The 12,695-nt window shown below is 46.0% G+C and overlaps 1 protein-coding gene across 2 annotated transcripts in view; it reads right to left on the bottom strand.

Annotated features, from left to right (window-relative positions):
* Positions 1–1,976: 1,976 nt before the first annotated feature.
* LOC106604931 (rho guanine nucleotide exchange factor 37) overlaps positions 1,977–12,695 on the bottom strand; it is a 36,160-nt gene continuing 25,441 nt past the window's right edge. For both annotated transcript variants that reach the window (XM_014200074.3, XM_014200075.3), the window contains exon 14: positions 1,977–6,918. In XM_014200074.3, the coding sequence (XP_014055549.1) occupies positions 6,712–6,918 (207 nt within the window). In that variant the 3' untranslated portion in view covers positions 1,977–6,711. The remainder of the gene's footprint in view (positions 6,919–12,695) is intronic.

Consider the following 12,695-nt stretch of genomic DNA (forward strand, 5'->3'; position numbering starts at 1 on the left):
GAACACCAAACGTGTTTGTTTATTTTTTTCTTTAAGCAATGGCTTTTTTCTGGCCACTCTTCCGTAAAGTCCAGCTCTTTGGAGTGTACGGCTTAAAGTGGTCCTACGGACAGATACTCCAATCTCTACTGTGGAACTTTGCAGCTCCTTCAGGGTTATCTTTGGTCTCTTTGTTGCCTCTCTGATTAATTTCCTCCTTGCCTGGTCTGTAAGTTTTGGTGGGCGGCCCTATCTTGGCAGGTTTGTTGTGGTGCCATATTCTTTCAATTTTTTAATAATGGATTTAATGGTGCTCCGTGGGATGGTCAAAGTTTCTGATATTTTTTTATAACCCAACCCTGATCTGTACTTCTCTACAACTTTGTCCCTGATCTGTTTTGAGAGCTTCTTGGTCTTCATAGTGCCACTTGCTTGGTGGTGCCCCTTGCTTAGCGGTGTTGCAGACTCTGGGGCCTTTCAGAACAGGCGTATAGATACACTGAGATCATGGGGCAGATCACGTGACACTTAAATAAAGTCCACCTGTGTGCAATCTAGCTAATTATGTGACTTCTGAAGGTAATTGGTTGCACCAGATCTTATTTAGGGGCTTCATAGCAAAGGATGTGAATCCATATGAACCCACCACTTTTCAGTCTTACATTTCTTTTTTAAACAAGTTACTTTTTCATTTCACTTCACCAATTTGGACTATTTTGTGTATGTCCATTACATGAAATCCAAATAAATATCAATTTAAATTACAGGTTGTAATGCAACAAAATAGGAAAAACGTCAAGGGGTGAATGATTTTTGCAAGGCAATGTAAAGACCACCAAACCAAACTTTCTTCCAAAGCTTCCAACAAATCACCATTACCTCAAAATGAATTTAGTCAATAAGCCACACTACCAACTTCATAACTACAATGGTTTAACTTTGAAGTCCGCCTCCAAATCCTATTCAGACACGCTAATGTGCAGTATGTGTCCATAGAGATTGTGTACAGTGCCACAGTTATTCACACAAGCTGCATTTAAAGGTTGCTAACCAATTAAAGGGTCATTGTATGTGTTGTGACATGACGGTGATGAGATTGAGGAGAAGTAGCTAGCTAGTGCAACAGTGAATAGAGGGCAGCGCCCTATGTGAACACTAATGACAGAATCTTTATTAAATGGCCATAACGGTGCCCTCTCCCCAAAGACATATTACCACATTCCTTTTACGGCCACAGAGGCAGAGAGAAGATCCGTAAATGACAGCTTTAAGGAACTGTTGGATTGGGGTGAATCGAGCAGAGGAAGGTCAAAGATTTACCTGCCACGTGAGGCGTGAGCGAAGGGGCGTCTTCCACTGCATTATTGACACGGTATCAGACCCAGGGCTGGAGCATGAGGGAGAACACGAGCCAACTTCACGTGGCCTTGATCGCAGGTGCCAAATACAGAGGCTGTTTCCACAGTGTGGACATGCTATAGGTCTTTTGGTAGGGCCCTGTGTTTAGGAGAATCATGTCAGATGACCTTGTTTTTAACATTTATTGAAAAGCTTTTTCAAACTGTCCACTTTTCTTTTTATGTCAGATGGTCCTGCACAATACTCAGACAATTGCTTTCATTTTTGGTGTAATTCTCATTTCTGGAAAAGGTTCAAATGAAAAAAAGGTTCAAATCTAGGTCATGTGACATGATAGTCCAAAACACAGGGCCCTCCCTACTTATAGGATATCTACTACAGATATCACATTGGTATTCAGAGCACGCCCTATTGGCTGAGCTCAGGCTTCCCAGATGTATGTTCGAAGGATCCAATGTGTCATACAAGAAAATCCATTCCCTGCGTCTTATCTTCCCTGTATGTCCCCCCCCCATACAGAGCAATGCACAGGTTTCTCGTCATTCCCACCTCAAGAAAAATGTTACCGTACACGGGCAGAATAATGCAAGTGACTAAAAACAGGGCAAGACACAGAATCACATCTCACATGGGGGGGGGGGGGTTTAATACATGTTTAATGTTAAACACATTTGCAAAATAACACCACAAGTACAACTGCAAAACTTAACAGTTAGTTCCTACACTAGCAACATAGCACTCCATTCGGCGGTAGCTGCAGTCCACACTGTACAATACAGCAACAAGAGTACATGAGATGATTGACAGTTTAAAGAGCGAGATGAAAATATTAGTACCACATCTATTTCAATAAAAATACATTCAATAGCTTGACACAGCAGCGGCTAAACTTAGAAATTCAGTCCAGCTGAAAGAAGTTTGCACTCCTCGTGTTATAATGTGCGACAACCTATAAGCTAAGTGTCATGTAAGTGTTATAAAGTGCCTTATCGGTTTGCCAGAAGGGGGCATGGCACATAGTCTGTCCCAGTGCCAGATGGTGGGGGGGGGATGAGCTCCTCTTTCACGTCGAACATAAACACCCCCTTCCCTCCCTTCTTCCCCCTCATGGCTCTGCGTTTCACGCCCACTAAACTATAGCAAGCTCCAAGTCCTGCGCCCTCGTGATCACGGTTGACATCCCTGACATTCGAGGCCAGCACTGTTTACAAGAGAGAGGGCGGCGCTTACGTATGGACCGCACGGTTGCCTGTTTCAAAACACAGTCAGGGTCGTCACATAATTGGGCTGGGAGAGGTGGTGCCCTGTCCTCTCTACTGAAAAACAAAGCAGACCTTGAGCGGCCGCCCGCCCACCATGCGAGCCAGTAGCCAGCCCACCATGCGAGCCAGTAGCCAGCCCACCATGCGAGCCAGTAGCCAGCCCATGACTGTACGTCAAAGGGTTCAAACAGAAACAAAAGAAAAGCGGAGCGTCTCGACGCCACATTTCGCGTATAGTGAACGAGAGAAAAAAAGACGAAGCAATGGCATAATTTCAGGAAAATTAAGAAGGGAGGGGGATTGTCCCGAGACTGTAGGTTCCAGCGGAGTGTCTACGAACTCTGCGTTAGAACAGTCTATGATCAACGCAGTCCCCCTCCAGCTAGAATCCACAGAGGCCCCAACGCAGCCTCTCGCTCTACCCCAATCATTCCTTGCCCTCACCCCCACCCATGCTCCTCCCTCAGTCTGAATGGGCCCCAGGACCCAAAAGGAATGGGCCTCAAAGGACCGTCCAGTCTATTTTGTACTAAGGGGCCAATGTGATTTACACCAAGGGAAAGGGCACTGCCCTATACAGCACAGTTGAGATCAACATGTAAACAATCCTAGAATACTCTTTGGTTACAAATAATGTTTGGCCAATTAAAAGTATCCAGTTATAGAACATCAAAGCAATTCCTTTATGAAGGCCACATAAGTAGCCCTGTTCGAGACAGGCTCCTGTCCTATTGGCCGTTCTATCTCCTGTTTCTGGAGCGTGAGGCAGCTTGAGGTACAAATACACTCCCCGGACAGGACGCTAGTCTATTGCAGGCCACATAACTTCCTTCAAATGGAAAGGGTGTATAGAATTCAGTTTCAAGTCAGTGTGTGGGAAAACTATGAATGGAATGATATCCAGTTGAAGGGAAACGAGAGTTGTATCTCATGTCAGTGTCAGCGCATTCGGAAAGTATTCAGACTCCTTGTCTTTTCCCACATTGTTGCATTAAAGCCTTATTCTGAAATTATTCATTTTGTTTCCCCCCCCCCCCCCCCATCAATCTACACGCAAAAATGCAATCCATTTTAGAATAAGGCTGTAATGTAATAAAATGTGGAAAAAGTCAAGGGGTCTGAATACTTTCCGAATGCACTGTATATCTGTATGTCTTATTCAAAGAAGGGCTGGAAGCATGAAGGAGAAAGCAGAAAAACAGCCGATGTCCTGGAATTAGGAACAGCCAAGTCAATCCTCCTGACGACAAGGAGATCTGTTAAGCTTGACTGCCGTGGCTCATTCACACGCTCTCACTGACACACATGGCGATTGGGCCATGTCAGTGGCTCTCTCCCCAGCTCCCCAACTGGAGCCTCAGGAGAATTTTGCTGCATGGCTGCAGAGTGTCACACGCATCCCTGCCTTGCCGTACCCTGCACCATCCACGCCTCAGTCTCACCACTATCTTCTAAACCCCCAGTCATTAGCTACAAGCCATGGGAAAATGTCCCATTCTAGTCCAGCAGCAGAGGGGATGAACCATTGTTAAAACTAAATTGGTTTTGCCAGAGACAGGGCCTTAAAGAGCCTGCTGACAGGGCCTTAAAGAAGCCAAGCTAAGGCATCAGGGGCGGTGCCAAATGGTTACCAAATACAGCCCTGGCTTAAAACAACCAGGACAAGCCCACTGCTGCTATTTCTGTGGCCAGCCCAGTGCGGCTTTGACGGATCAGCCCCCATTACACACTGCGCTTCAACACTTCCTCACAAGTCAGGGGAGGTGGCGGAGGGAGAGACTCAGGAAAAATATCCCCCGGCACCCAGATGCAGATGCTCTTTCCCTTGACTGCCACAGTGACCCTCTAAAAATGGACAATAATTTCAGCCCAGCACGTAAATCTGAGGCTGTAGCCAGATAAGCAGACAGTGTTACAGTGGAGCAGCTGATCCACACTGACTGGAGCCTGAGGCTGACAGAAACATGGACGCCTCATCTCAGCCCTGCCTGCAAAGCACTGGATTACCCTCATAGTCAGGAGCCCAATTCTCAAAGACAGAAACAACAACCAACTTAATTGTTGTCTGTATACTCCCCTATAGATTTTAAGCCAAGAGCGGCCCTGGAGCCATGCAGGGAGGTAGTATAACAGTCGCTGTTATGGGATTTACCACCCAGAGGAGGAAGGAAGGGAAAAACAACTTGTTTCCACAGTAGCCAGCAGGGGGAGGCCAAGGGTCCAACAGGGGATCCTATAACGACAGTAGTCTATTTATAGAACCATTGAATGAGAGAGTGTATTTTTAGAGCTACGTAGGGTTCTGTCATGCTAGGGATAGCGGTAGCTGCAGGGAGTCACTGCATCAAATCCCTGTTGACAACCCGTCCTTAGCATCAAGGTGACAACCACAAATGCGGAATACGCCACACATACGTTTAGATGTCATATGGAGGACAGCACACGCCTCACAGTAGCATTGTTTGGTTAAGTGCAACCCTAAAAGCCCTGACGTCCGTTTACACTTGATTACCCTCCATTCTGGTGCTCTCTTAGTGAAAGCTATGTTATAATAGCTTTCTCAAAAATGGGTCACCATCTATGTGGCCTTTCCTTAAAAATACATCTAAAATTCAGAAACTGCACCATCTTAGAGCCGCATACAAATCCTGTTCTGAGCCAACATGGTAAAATGGAGGTGAATATCTGAAAAGCTGTATACCCAGCTTGAATTGTGTATTATCCAGGCCACACAGACTATTCTGCAGCAATCAGCATAACAATGACACGGCTGCACCAACAGAGCAGAGCTGTGCTCCCTTTCAAACGGTTTTTGGCTATACTGAGTCATTTCATCTTCCATGGCTCATTTCATCAGAACACATGAAAGCCTGATGTGCAGCCCTGCTAGGGGTAAATAAATAGAATAAATAAAATAAAAACATGGCATAGGATTATCCCTGACAGTAGACTTACTGAGCAAACACATTCTCATTAGATAATATTATGAAGCAGATAGTGACAGTCAAATTAATTATATATGACAACACTGTTAAGATATGAACATGTTTAGATTGTGCAACATCCACCAGAAGCTTAACATCAATACTGACTGAGGTAATAATAAAATGATAAAGCTAAAGCCGACAAAAGCCATCTGTTCGGTGAGAGTTGGTGAGGTACGCCCCCTTGTGGCCAGCTCAGAGAAGACACAGAGTTCTGCCTCCGTCTAGACAGCCCAGATACAGCAGCAGCAGCATGTAACGTCTTGTCTTCTCACTCTGCTCTGACATTTGGACCAATGAGAAGGCGCCGCTAGCACGCCAAGTACTTTGCTATTAAAGCCATAACAACCGAATGATGCAATTGCTTTAATAACAGATGTTTGCTGCCATTTGACATCTAGAATCAAACTAGCTACGCTTTATCCATTTGAACAGGACTTCTATTATCCACTCTCCCCCTCTTCTTATTTGATCATGCAATCTAGCATTAATGTTTTAGTATGCCGACCTCATTTCTTCTTAGAAATCATAAAACTATTTTGCCTGAGCATAAATTGCATTGCTGTCAATGTCAGTGGCAGATTCACCGTTGACGGTGCAAGTGGTACATCACATAAACGGAGTCAGGGGTTTGTACATATGTCCATCAGTTTAACAGCCAGCACCAGTTGAGAGAGAGAGAGAGAGAGAGAGGGAGAGAGAGATCCGCTCAGTGGAGAAGCTTTGTCAGGTAAGTAAAATATTCACAAGAACCAATTCCCTTGCCACAGACTGCCTGCTCTCCTTCATCCATGATGTTGTGCTGAGGCATTGCTACCTGCTTGCCAGTCATTCTCTGTAGGAGAAAGCAGCATTTCACCCCTGGTTCCTGGTGATGGAAGCGGCCTCCCACTTACATGCTTCTAAGAAGTGCTGCAGTCGAGGGCTTGGAGCACTCCACATGCAAATGCCTGGTGCACCACTTCACACATACCTGTCATCCAATCCATCACACACACACCCATCTCTTTCTCTCCCTCCTGTAGATGTAGGCTTCAGTGAGAGTGCTTCTCCTGCTGAGCAGAGGTGCGTGGGCAGCGATGGTTGAGTGGCGTCTAGCACGGACTGGCTGGTTGCCCGGGGCAACCCTAGTGGTAGGGGGTGGTGGGCGACGTAGATGTAGGCACCACTGCCAGGTAGTTGGAGGGCACATACCCCCTCTGTTCCCGCACCTCCACCAGGCTCCAGTCACGGCTACCCCTCTTGTCGTGGGGTTCCAGGACTCTGATTGGTTCCCCCGCCCTCAGAGAGACCTCGTGACTGCTCCTCGCCGTGAAGTCGTAGCCTGCAAACACCTGCAACGATACCGCGGTGGGCAGACAGAGCAAACAAGGCTTTATTATCGAGCATGGTGGTCTAACAGAGATTGATGTCCTAGCAGCCTAGCAGGGCTAATTGCTGTTTTTAGCCTGGTGGTCTGGCCAACGCCATTAGTAAACACGGCTCTTCTCTGAACAACATGACTCTAGAAAGTTGGCCATCAGCAGGGCATGTAAGTGCAGTTTATGGCTCCGCTATGAGGCCTGTGATGGTAGTGGACTTATAATCACCATCAGTCTCATCTGCTCACAACGGCACAGAAATTAGACTCAAAATGGACCACCCAAGTTGAAGAATTCAAGCCTTAGGGGATTGTCACCTGCCTATGATTAGTGATCATACGTCCAGCGGTACATGATGATGGCTATAAGGGTATGATAAATGCCTCCCAAAAGGTAATGAGGAGAATCACTCACTTTTACAACTTGTGAGATTTCTTTCCTTCTTAATGCATTTGAGCCAGTTGTGTTGTGACAAGGTAGGGGTGGTATACAGAAGATAGCCCTATTTGGTAAAAGACCAAGTCCATTTATGGCAAGAACAGCTCAAATGAGCAAAGAAAAATGACAGTCCATCATTACTTTAAGACATGAAGGTCAGTCAATCCGGAACATTTCAAGAACTTTGAAAGTTTCTTCAAGTTCAGTCGCAAAAACCATCAAGTGCTATGATGAAACTGGCTCTCATGAGGACCGCCACAGGAAAGGAAGACCCAGAGTTACCTCTGCTGCAGAGGACACGTTCATTAGTTACCAGCCTCAGAAATTGCAGCCCAAATAAATGCTTCACAGAGTTCAAGTAACCATGTATACACCAATGTATGCTGATGTTTGAAGAGCTAAAACAAATCAATTAATAAAACTCAGAAGAGGGTTTGGGGGCACTCTGCGTATCAACACTGCTGACAAGGGTAAGCAGCCAATTTGGAGTTTTCCACCAAAACCCTCACACACATCTTATAGGATTTGATTGATGGGATGCTGTTCCCCCCCCAATTGCATACACCCATCATCCATTTCCCTAACACACAAAGCAGAGCAGGTAATCAGATGTGCTTTAACAACCTGCCACTCAGAAACCACCCACCCCTCACGCTGCTCTGGCCCTCGTGTCACTCACTCGTGTGAAGTTGCCCCTAGACGCTAATCTTGGCTCAGATTAGCATTTTCTTCCCCACTAATGGTTAAGGGATAGTTCACCCAAATTGCACAATTACATTGGTTTCCTTAGCCTGTAAGAAGTCTCTGGACAAGGTATGACATCAATCCATGCTTTGTTTCTTTGCTAATGTTTCCACATGCTAACACTATTTTAGCATTTGTTCGTGCCACAAATGCCATTCAAGTCACGGGAGTCCATTTTTCACATATTATGTCCAAATCATCCGAAAGTATCTCACGTTGATTGTGAAGCTCAACAAAATCATTTCAAATAAAAAATATAAAAAACTGTCACATGCACCGAATACAAATGTAGACTTTACCGTGAAATTCTTACTTACAAGCCCTTAACCAACAGTGCAGTTCAAGAAGAGTTAAGAAAATATGTACCAAGTAGACTAAAATAAAAAGTAACAATAAAAATGAACACAATAAGAATAACAAGGCTATATACAGGGGGCACCGGTACCGAGTCAGTGTGCAGGGTTACAGGTTAGTTGAGGTAATTTGTACATGTAGGTGGAGGGAGGGTGACTATGCATAGATAATAAACAGCGAGTAGCAGCAGTGTACAAAAGGGAGGGTCAATGTAAATTGTCTGGTTGCGATATTATTAATTGTTCAACAGTCTTATGGCTGGGGGGGGGGGGGTAGAAGCTGTTGAGGAGCCTTTTGGTCCTAGACTTGGCGCTCTGGTACCGCTTGCCGTGCGGTAGCAGAGAAAATAGTCTATATCTTGGGTGACTGGAGTCTCTGACCATTTCATGGGCTTTCCTCTGACACCACCTATTATATAAGTCCTGGATGGCAGGAAGCTTGGCCCCAGTGATGTACTGGGCCGTACGCACTACCCTCTGTAGCGCCTTACGGTCAGATGCCGAGCAGTTGCCATACCAGGCAGTGTTGCAACCAGTCAGGATGCTCTCGATGGTGCAGCTGTAAAACCTTTTGAGGATCTGGGGACCCATGCCAAATCTTTTCAGTCTCCTGAGGGGGGAAAAGGATTTTGAAACTTGAAACTCTCGACCTGCTCCACTACAGCCCCATCGATGTCAATGGGGGCCTGCTCGGCCCACCTTTTCTTGTAGTCAACGATCAGCTCCTTTGTCTTGCCCACATTGAGGGAGAGGTTGTTGTCCTGGCACCACACTGCCAGTTCTCTGGGGAGGGGAGTAAGTACTCACCCCTGAGGGACCGCAGTGCTAAGGATCAGCGTGGCAGAAGTGTTGTTGCCTACTCTTACAACCTGGGGGCGGCCCGTCAGGAAGTCCAGGATCCAGTTGCAGAGGGAGTCCTTAGCTTAGTGATGAGCTTCGTGGGCATTATGGTGTTGAACGCCGAGTTGTAGTCAATGAACAGCATTCTCACATAGGTGTTCCTTTTGTCCAGGTGAGAAAGGGCAGCGTGGAGTGTAATTGAGATTGCATCATCTGTGGATCTGTTGGAGCGGTATGCGAATTGGAGTGTGTCTAGGGTGTCCGGGAGGATGCTGTTGATGTGAGCCATGACCAGCCTTTCAAAGCATTTCATGGCTACAGACGTGAGTGCTACGGGTCGGTAATCATTTAGGCAGGTTACCTTAGTGTTCTTGGGCACAGGGACTATTGTGGTCTGCTTGAAACATGTATTACAGACTCAGTCAGGGAGAGGTTGAAAATGTCAGTGAAGACACTTTTTTTTTTATTTCACCTTTATTTAACAAGGTAGGCCAGTTGAGAACAAGTTCTCATTTACAACTGCGACCTGGCCAAGATAAAGCAAAGCAGTGCGACAAAAAGAACAGAGATACACATAGGATAAACAAAAGTACAGTCAATAACACAATAGAAAAATCTATATACAGTGTGTGCAAATGGAGTAAGGAGGTAAGGCAATAAATAGGCCATAGATGCAAAGTAATTACAATTTAACAATTAACACTGGAGTGATAGATGTGCAGATGAGGATGTGCAAGTAGAAATACTGGTGTGCAAAAGGGCAATAAAGTAAAAAAACAATATGGGGATGAGGTAGGTAGTTGGGTGGGATATTCACAGATGGGCTATGTACAGCTGCAGCGATCGGTAAGCTGTTCAGATAGCTGATGCTTAAAGTTAGTGAGGGAGATGTGTCTCCAACTTCAGCGATTCTTACAATTCATTCCAGTCATTGGCAGCAGAGAACTGGAAGGAAAGGTAGCCAAAGTGGGTGTTAGCTTTGGGGATGACCAGTGAGATATACCTGCTGGAGCGCGTGCTACATCTGGGTGTAGTTATGGTGACCAGTGAGCTGAGATAAGGCAGAGCTTTACCTAGCAAAGACTTATAGAAGGTCTGGAGACGAATATGTAGCGAGGGCCAGCCGACGAGAGCATACAGGTTGCAGTGGTATATGGGGCTTTGGTTACAAAACGGATGGCACTGTGATAGACTGCATCCAATTTGCTGAGTAGAGTGTTGGAGGCTATTTTCTAAATGACATCGCCAAAGTCAAGGATCGGTAGGATAGTCAGTTTACGAGTGCATGTTTGGCAGCATGAGGAAAGGAGGCTTTGTTGAGAATTAGGAAGCCGATTCTAGATTTACATTTTGGATTGGAGATGCTTAACATGAGTCTGAAAGGAGAGTTAACAGTCTAGCCATACAACTAGGTATTTATAGTTGTCCACATATTCTAAGTCAGAACCGTCCAGAGTAGTGATGCTAGTTGGGTGGGTGGGTAGCGATCGGTTGAAGAGCATGCATTTAGTTTTACTAGCATTTAAGAGTAGTTGGAGGCCACGGAAAGACTTGGTTTGTTAAGCATCCAAAGAAGGACCAGATGTATACAGAATGGTGTTGTCTGCGTAGAGGTGGATCGAGGAATCACCCTCAGCAAGAGCAACATCATTGATATATACAGAGAAAAGAGTTGGCCTGAGAATTGAACCCTGTGGTAACCCCCATAGAGACTGCCAGAGGTCCGGACAACAGGCCCTCCGATTTGACACACTGAACTCTGAGAAGTAGTTGGTGAACCAGGCGAGGCAATCATTTGAGAAACCAAGGCTGTTGACTCTGCCGATAAGAATACGGTGATTGAGAGTCGAAAGCCTTGGCCAGGTCGATGAAGGTGGCTGCACAGTACTGTCTTTTAGCGATGGTGGTTATGATATCGTTTAGTACCTTGAGCGTGGCTGAGGTGCACCCGTGACCAGCTCGGAAACTGGATTGCACAGCGGAGAATGTACGGTGGGATTCGAAATGGTCAGTGATCTGTTTTGTTAACTTGGCTTTCAAAGACTTTAGAAAGGCAGGGCAGGAAGGATGGATATAGGTCTGTAACAGTTTGGGTCTAGAGTGTCTCCCCCTTTGAAGAGGGGGATGACCGCGGCAGCTTTCCAATCTTTAGGAATCTCGGATAATACGAAAGAGGTTGAACAGACTAGTAATAGGGGTTGCAACAATGGCGGCGGATAATTTTAGAAAGAGACGGTCCAGATTGTCTAGCCCAGCTGATTTGTACGGGTCCAGGTTTTGCAGCTCTTTCAGAACATCTGCTGTCTGGATTTGGGTGAAGGAGAAGCTGGGGAGGCTTGGGCAAGTAGCTGTTGGGGATGCGGCCCTGTTGGCCGGGGTAGCCAGGAGGAAAGCATGGCCAGGAGTTAGAGAAATGCTTATTGAAATTCTCGATTATCGTGGATTTAAAAAAATAAATAAAAAACGCTGGTGACAGTGTTTCCTAGCCTCAGTGCAGTGGGCAGCTGGGAGGAGGTGCTCTTATTCTCCATGGACTTTAGTGTCCCAGAACTTTTTGGAGTTAGAGCTACCGGATGCAAATTTCTGTTTGAAAAAGCTAGCCTTTGCTTTCCTAACTGACTGTGTGTACTGGTTCCTGACTTCCCTGAAAAGTTGCATATCCCGGGGACTATTCGATGCTAGTGCAGTACGCCACAGGATGTTTTTGTGCTGGTCGAGGGCAGTCAGGTCTGGAGTGAACCAAGGGCTATATCTGTTCTTAGTTCCACATTTTTTTAAAGGGGCATGCTTATTTAAGATGGTGAGGAAATTACTTAAAGAACAACCAGGCATGAGGTCAATACCCTTCCAGGATACCCGGGCCAGGTCGATTAGAAAGGCCTGCTTGCAGAAGTGTTTTAGGGAGCGTTTGACAGTGATGAGGGGTGGTAATTTGACCGCGGACCCATAATGGATGCAGGCAATGAGGCAGTGATAGCTGAGATCCTGATTGAAAACAGCAGAGGTGTATTTGGAGGGCAAGTTGGTCAGGATAATATCTATAAGGGTGCCCATGTTTACAGATTTAGGGTTGTACCTGGTGGGTTCACTTGACAGTTGGTCTGTGCATGCTTTGAGTACACATCCTGGTAATCCGTCTGGCCCAGCGGCTTTGTGAATGTTGACCTGTTTAAAGGTTTTGTTCACGTCGGCTACCGAGGGCTTATCACACTGTCATCCAGAACAGCTGGTGCTCTCGTGTATGCTACAGTGTTGCTTGCCTTGAAGCGAGCATAAATGTCATTTAGCTCATCTGGTAGGCTCGCGTCACTGGGCAGCTCGCGTCTGGGTTTCCCTTTGTAGTCCGTAATAGTTTTCAAGACCTGCCACATCCGA

This window comes from Salmo salar, chromosome 05, assembly GCF_965601325.2.
Source record: "Salmo salar chromosome 05, fSalSal1, whole genome shotgun sequence".
In the NCBI taxonomy this organism is placed as follows: Eukaryota; Metazoa; Chordata; class Actinopteri; order Salmoniformes; family Salmonidae; genus Salmo; species Salmo salar.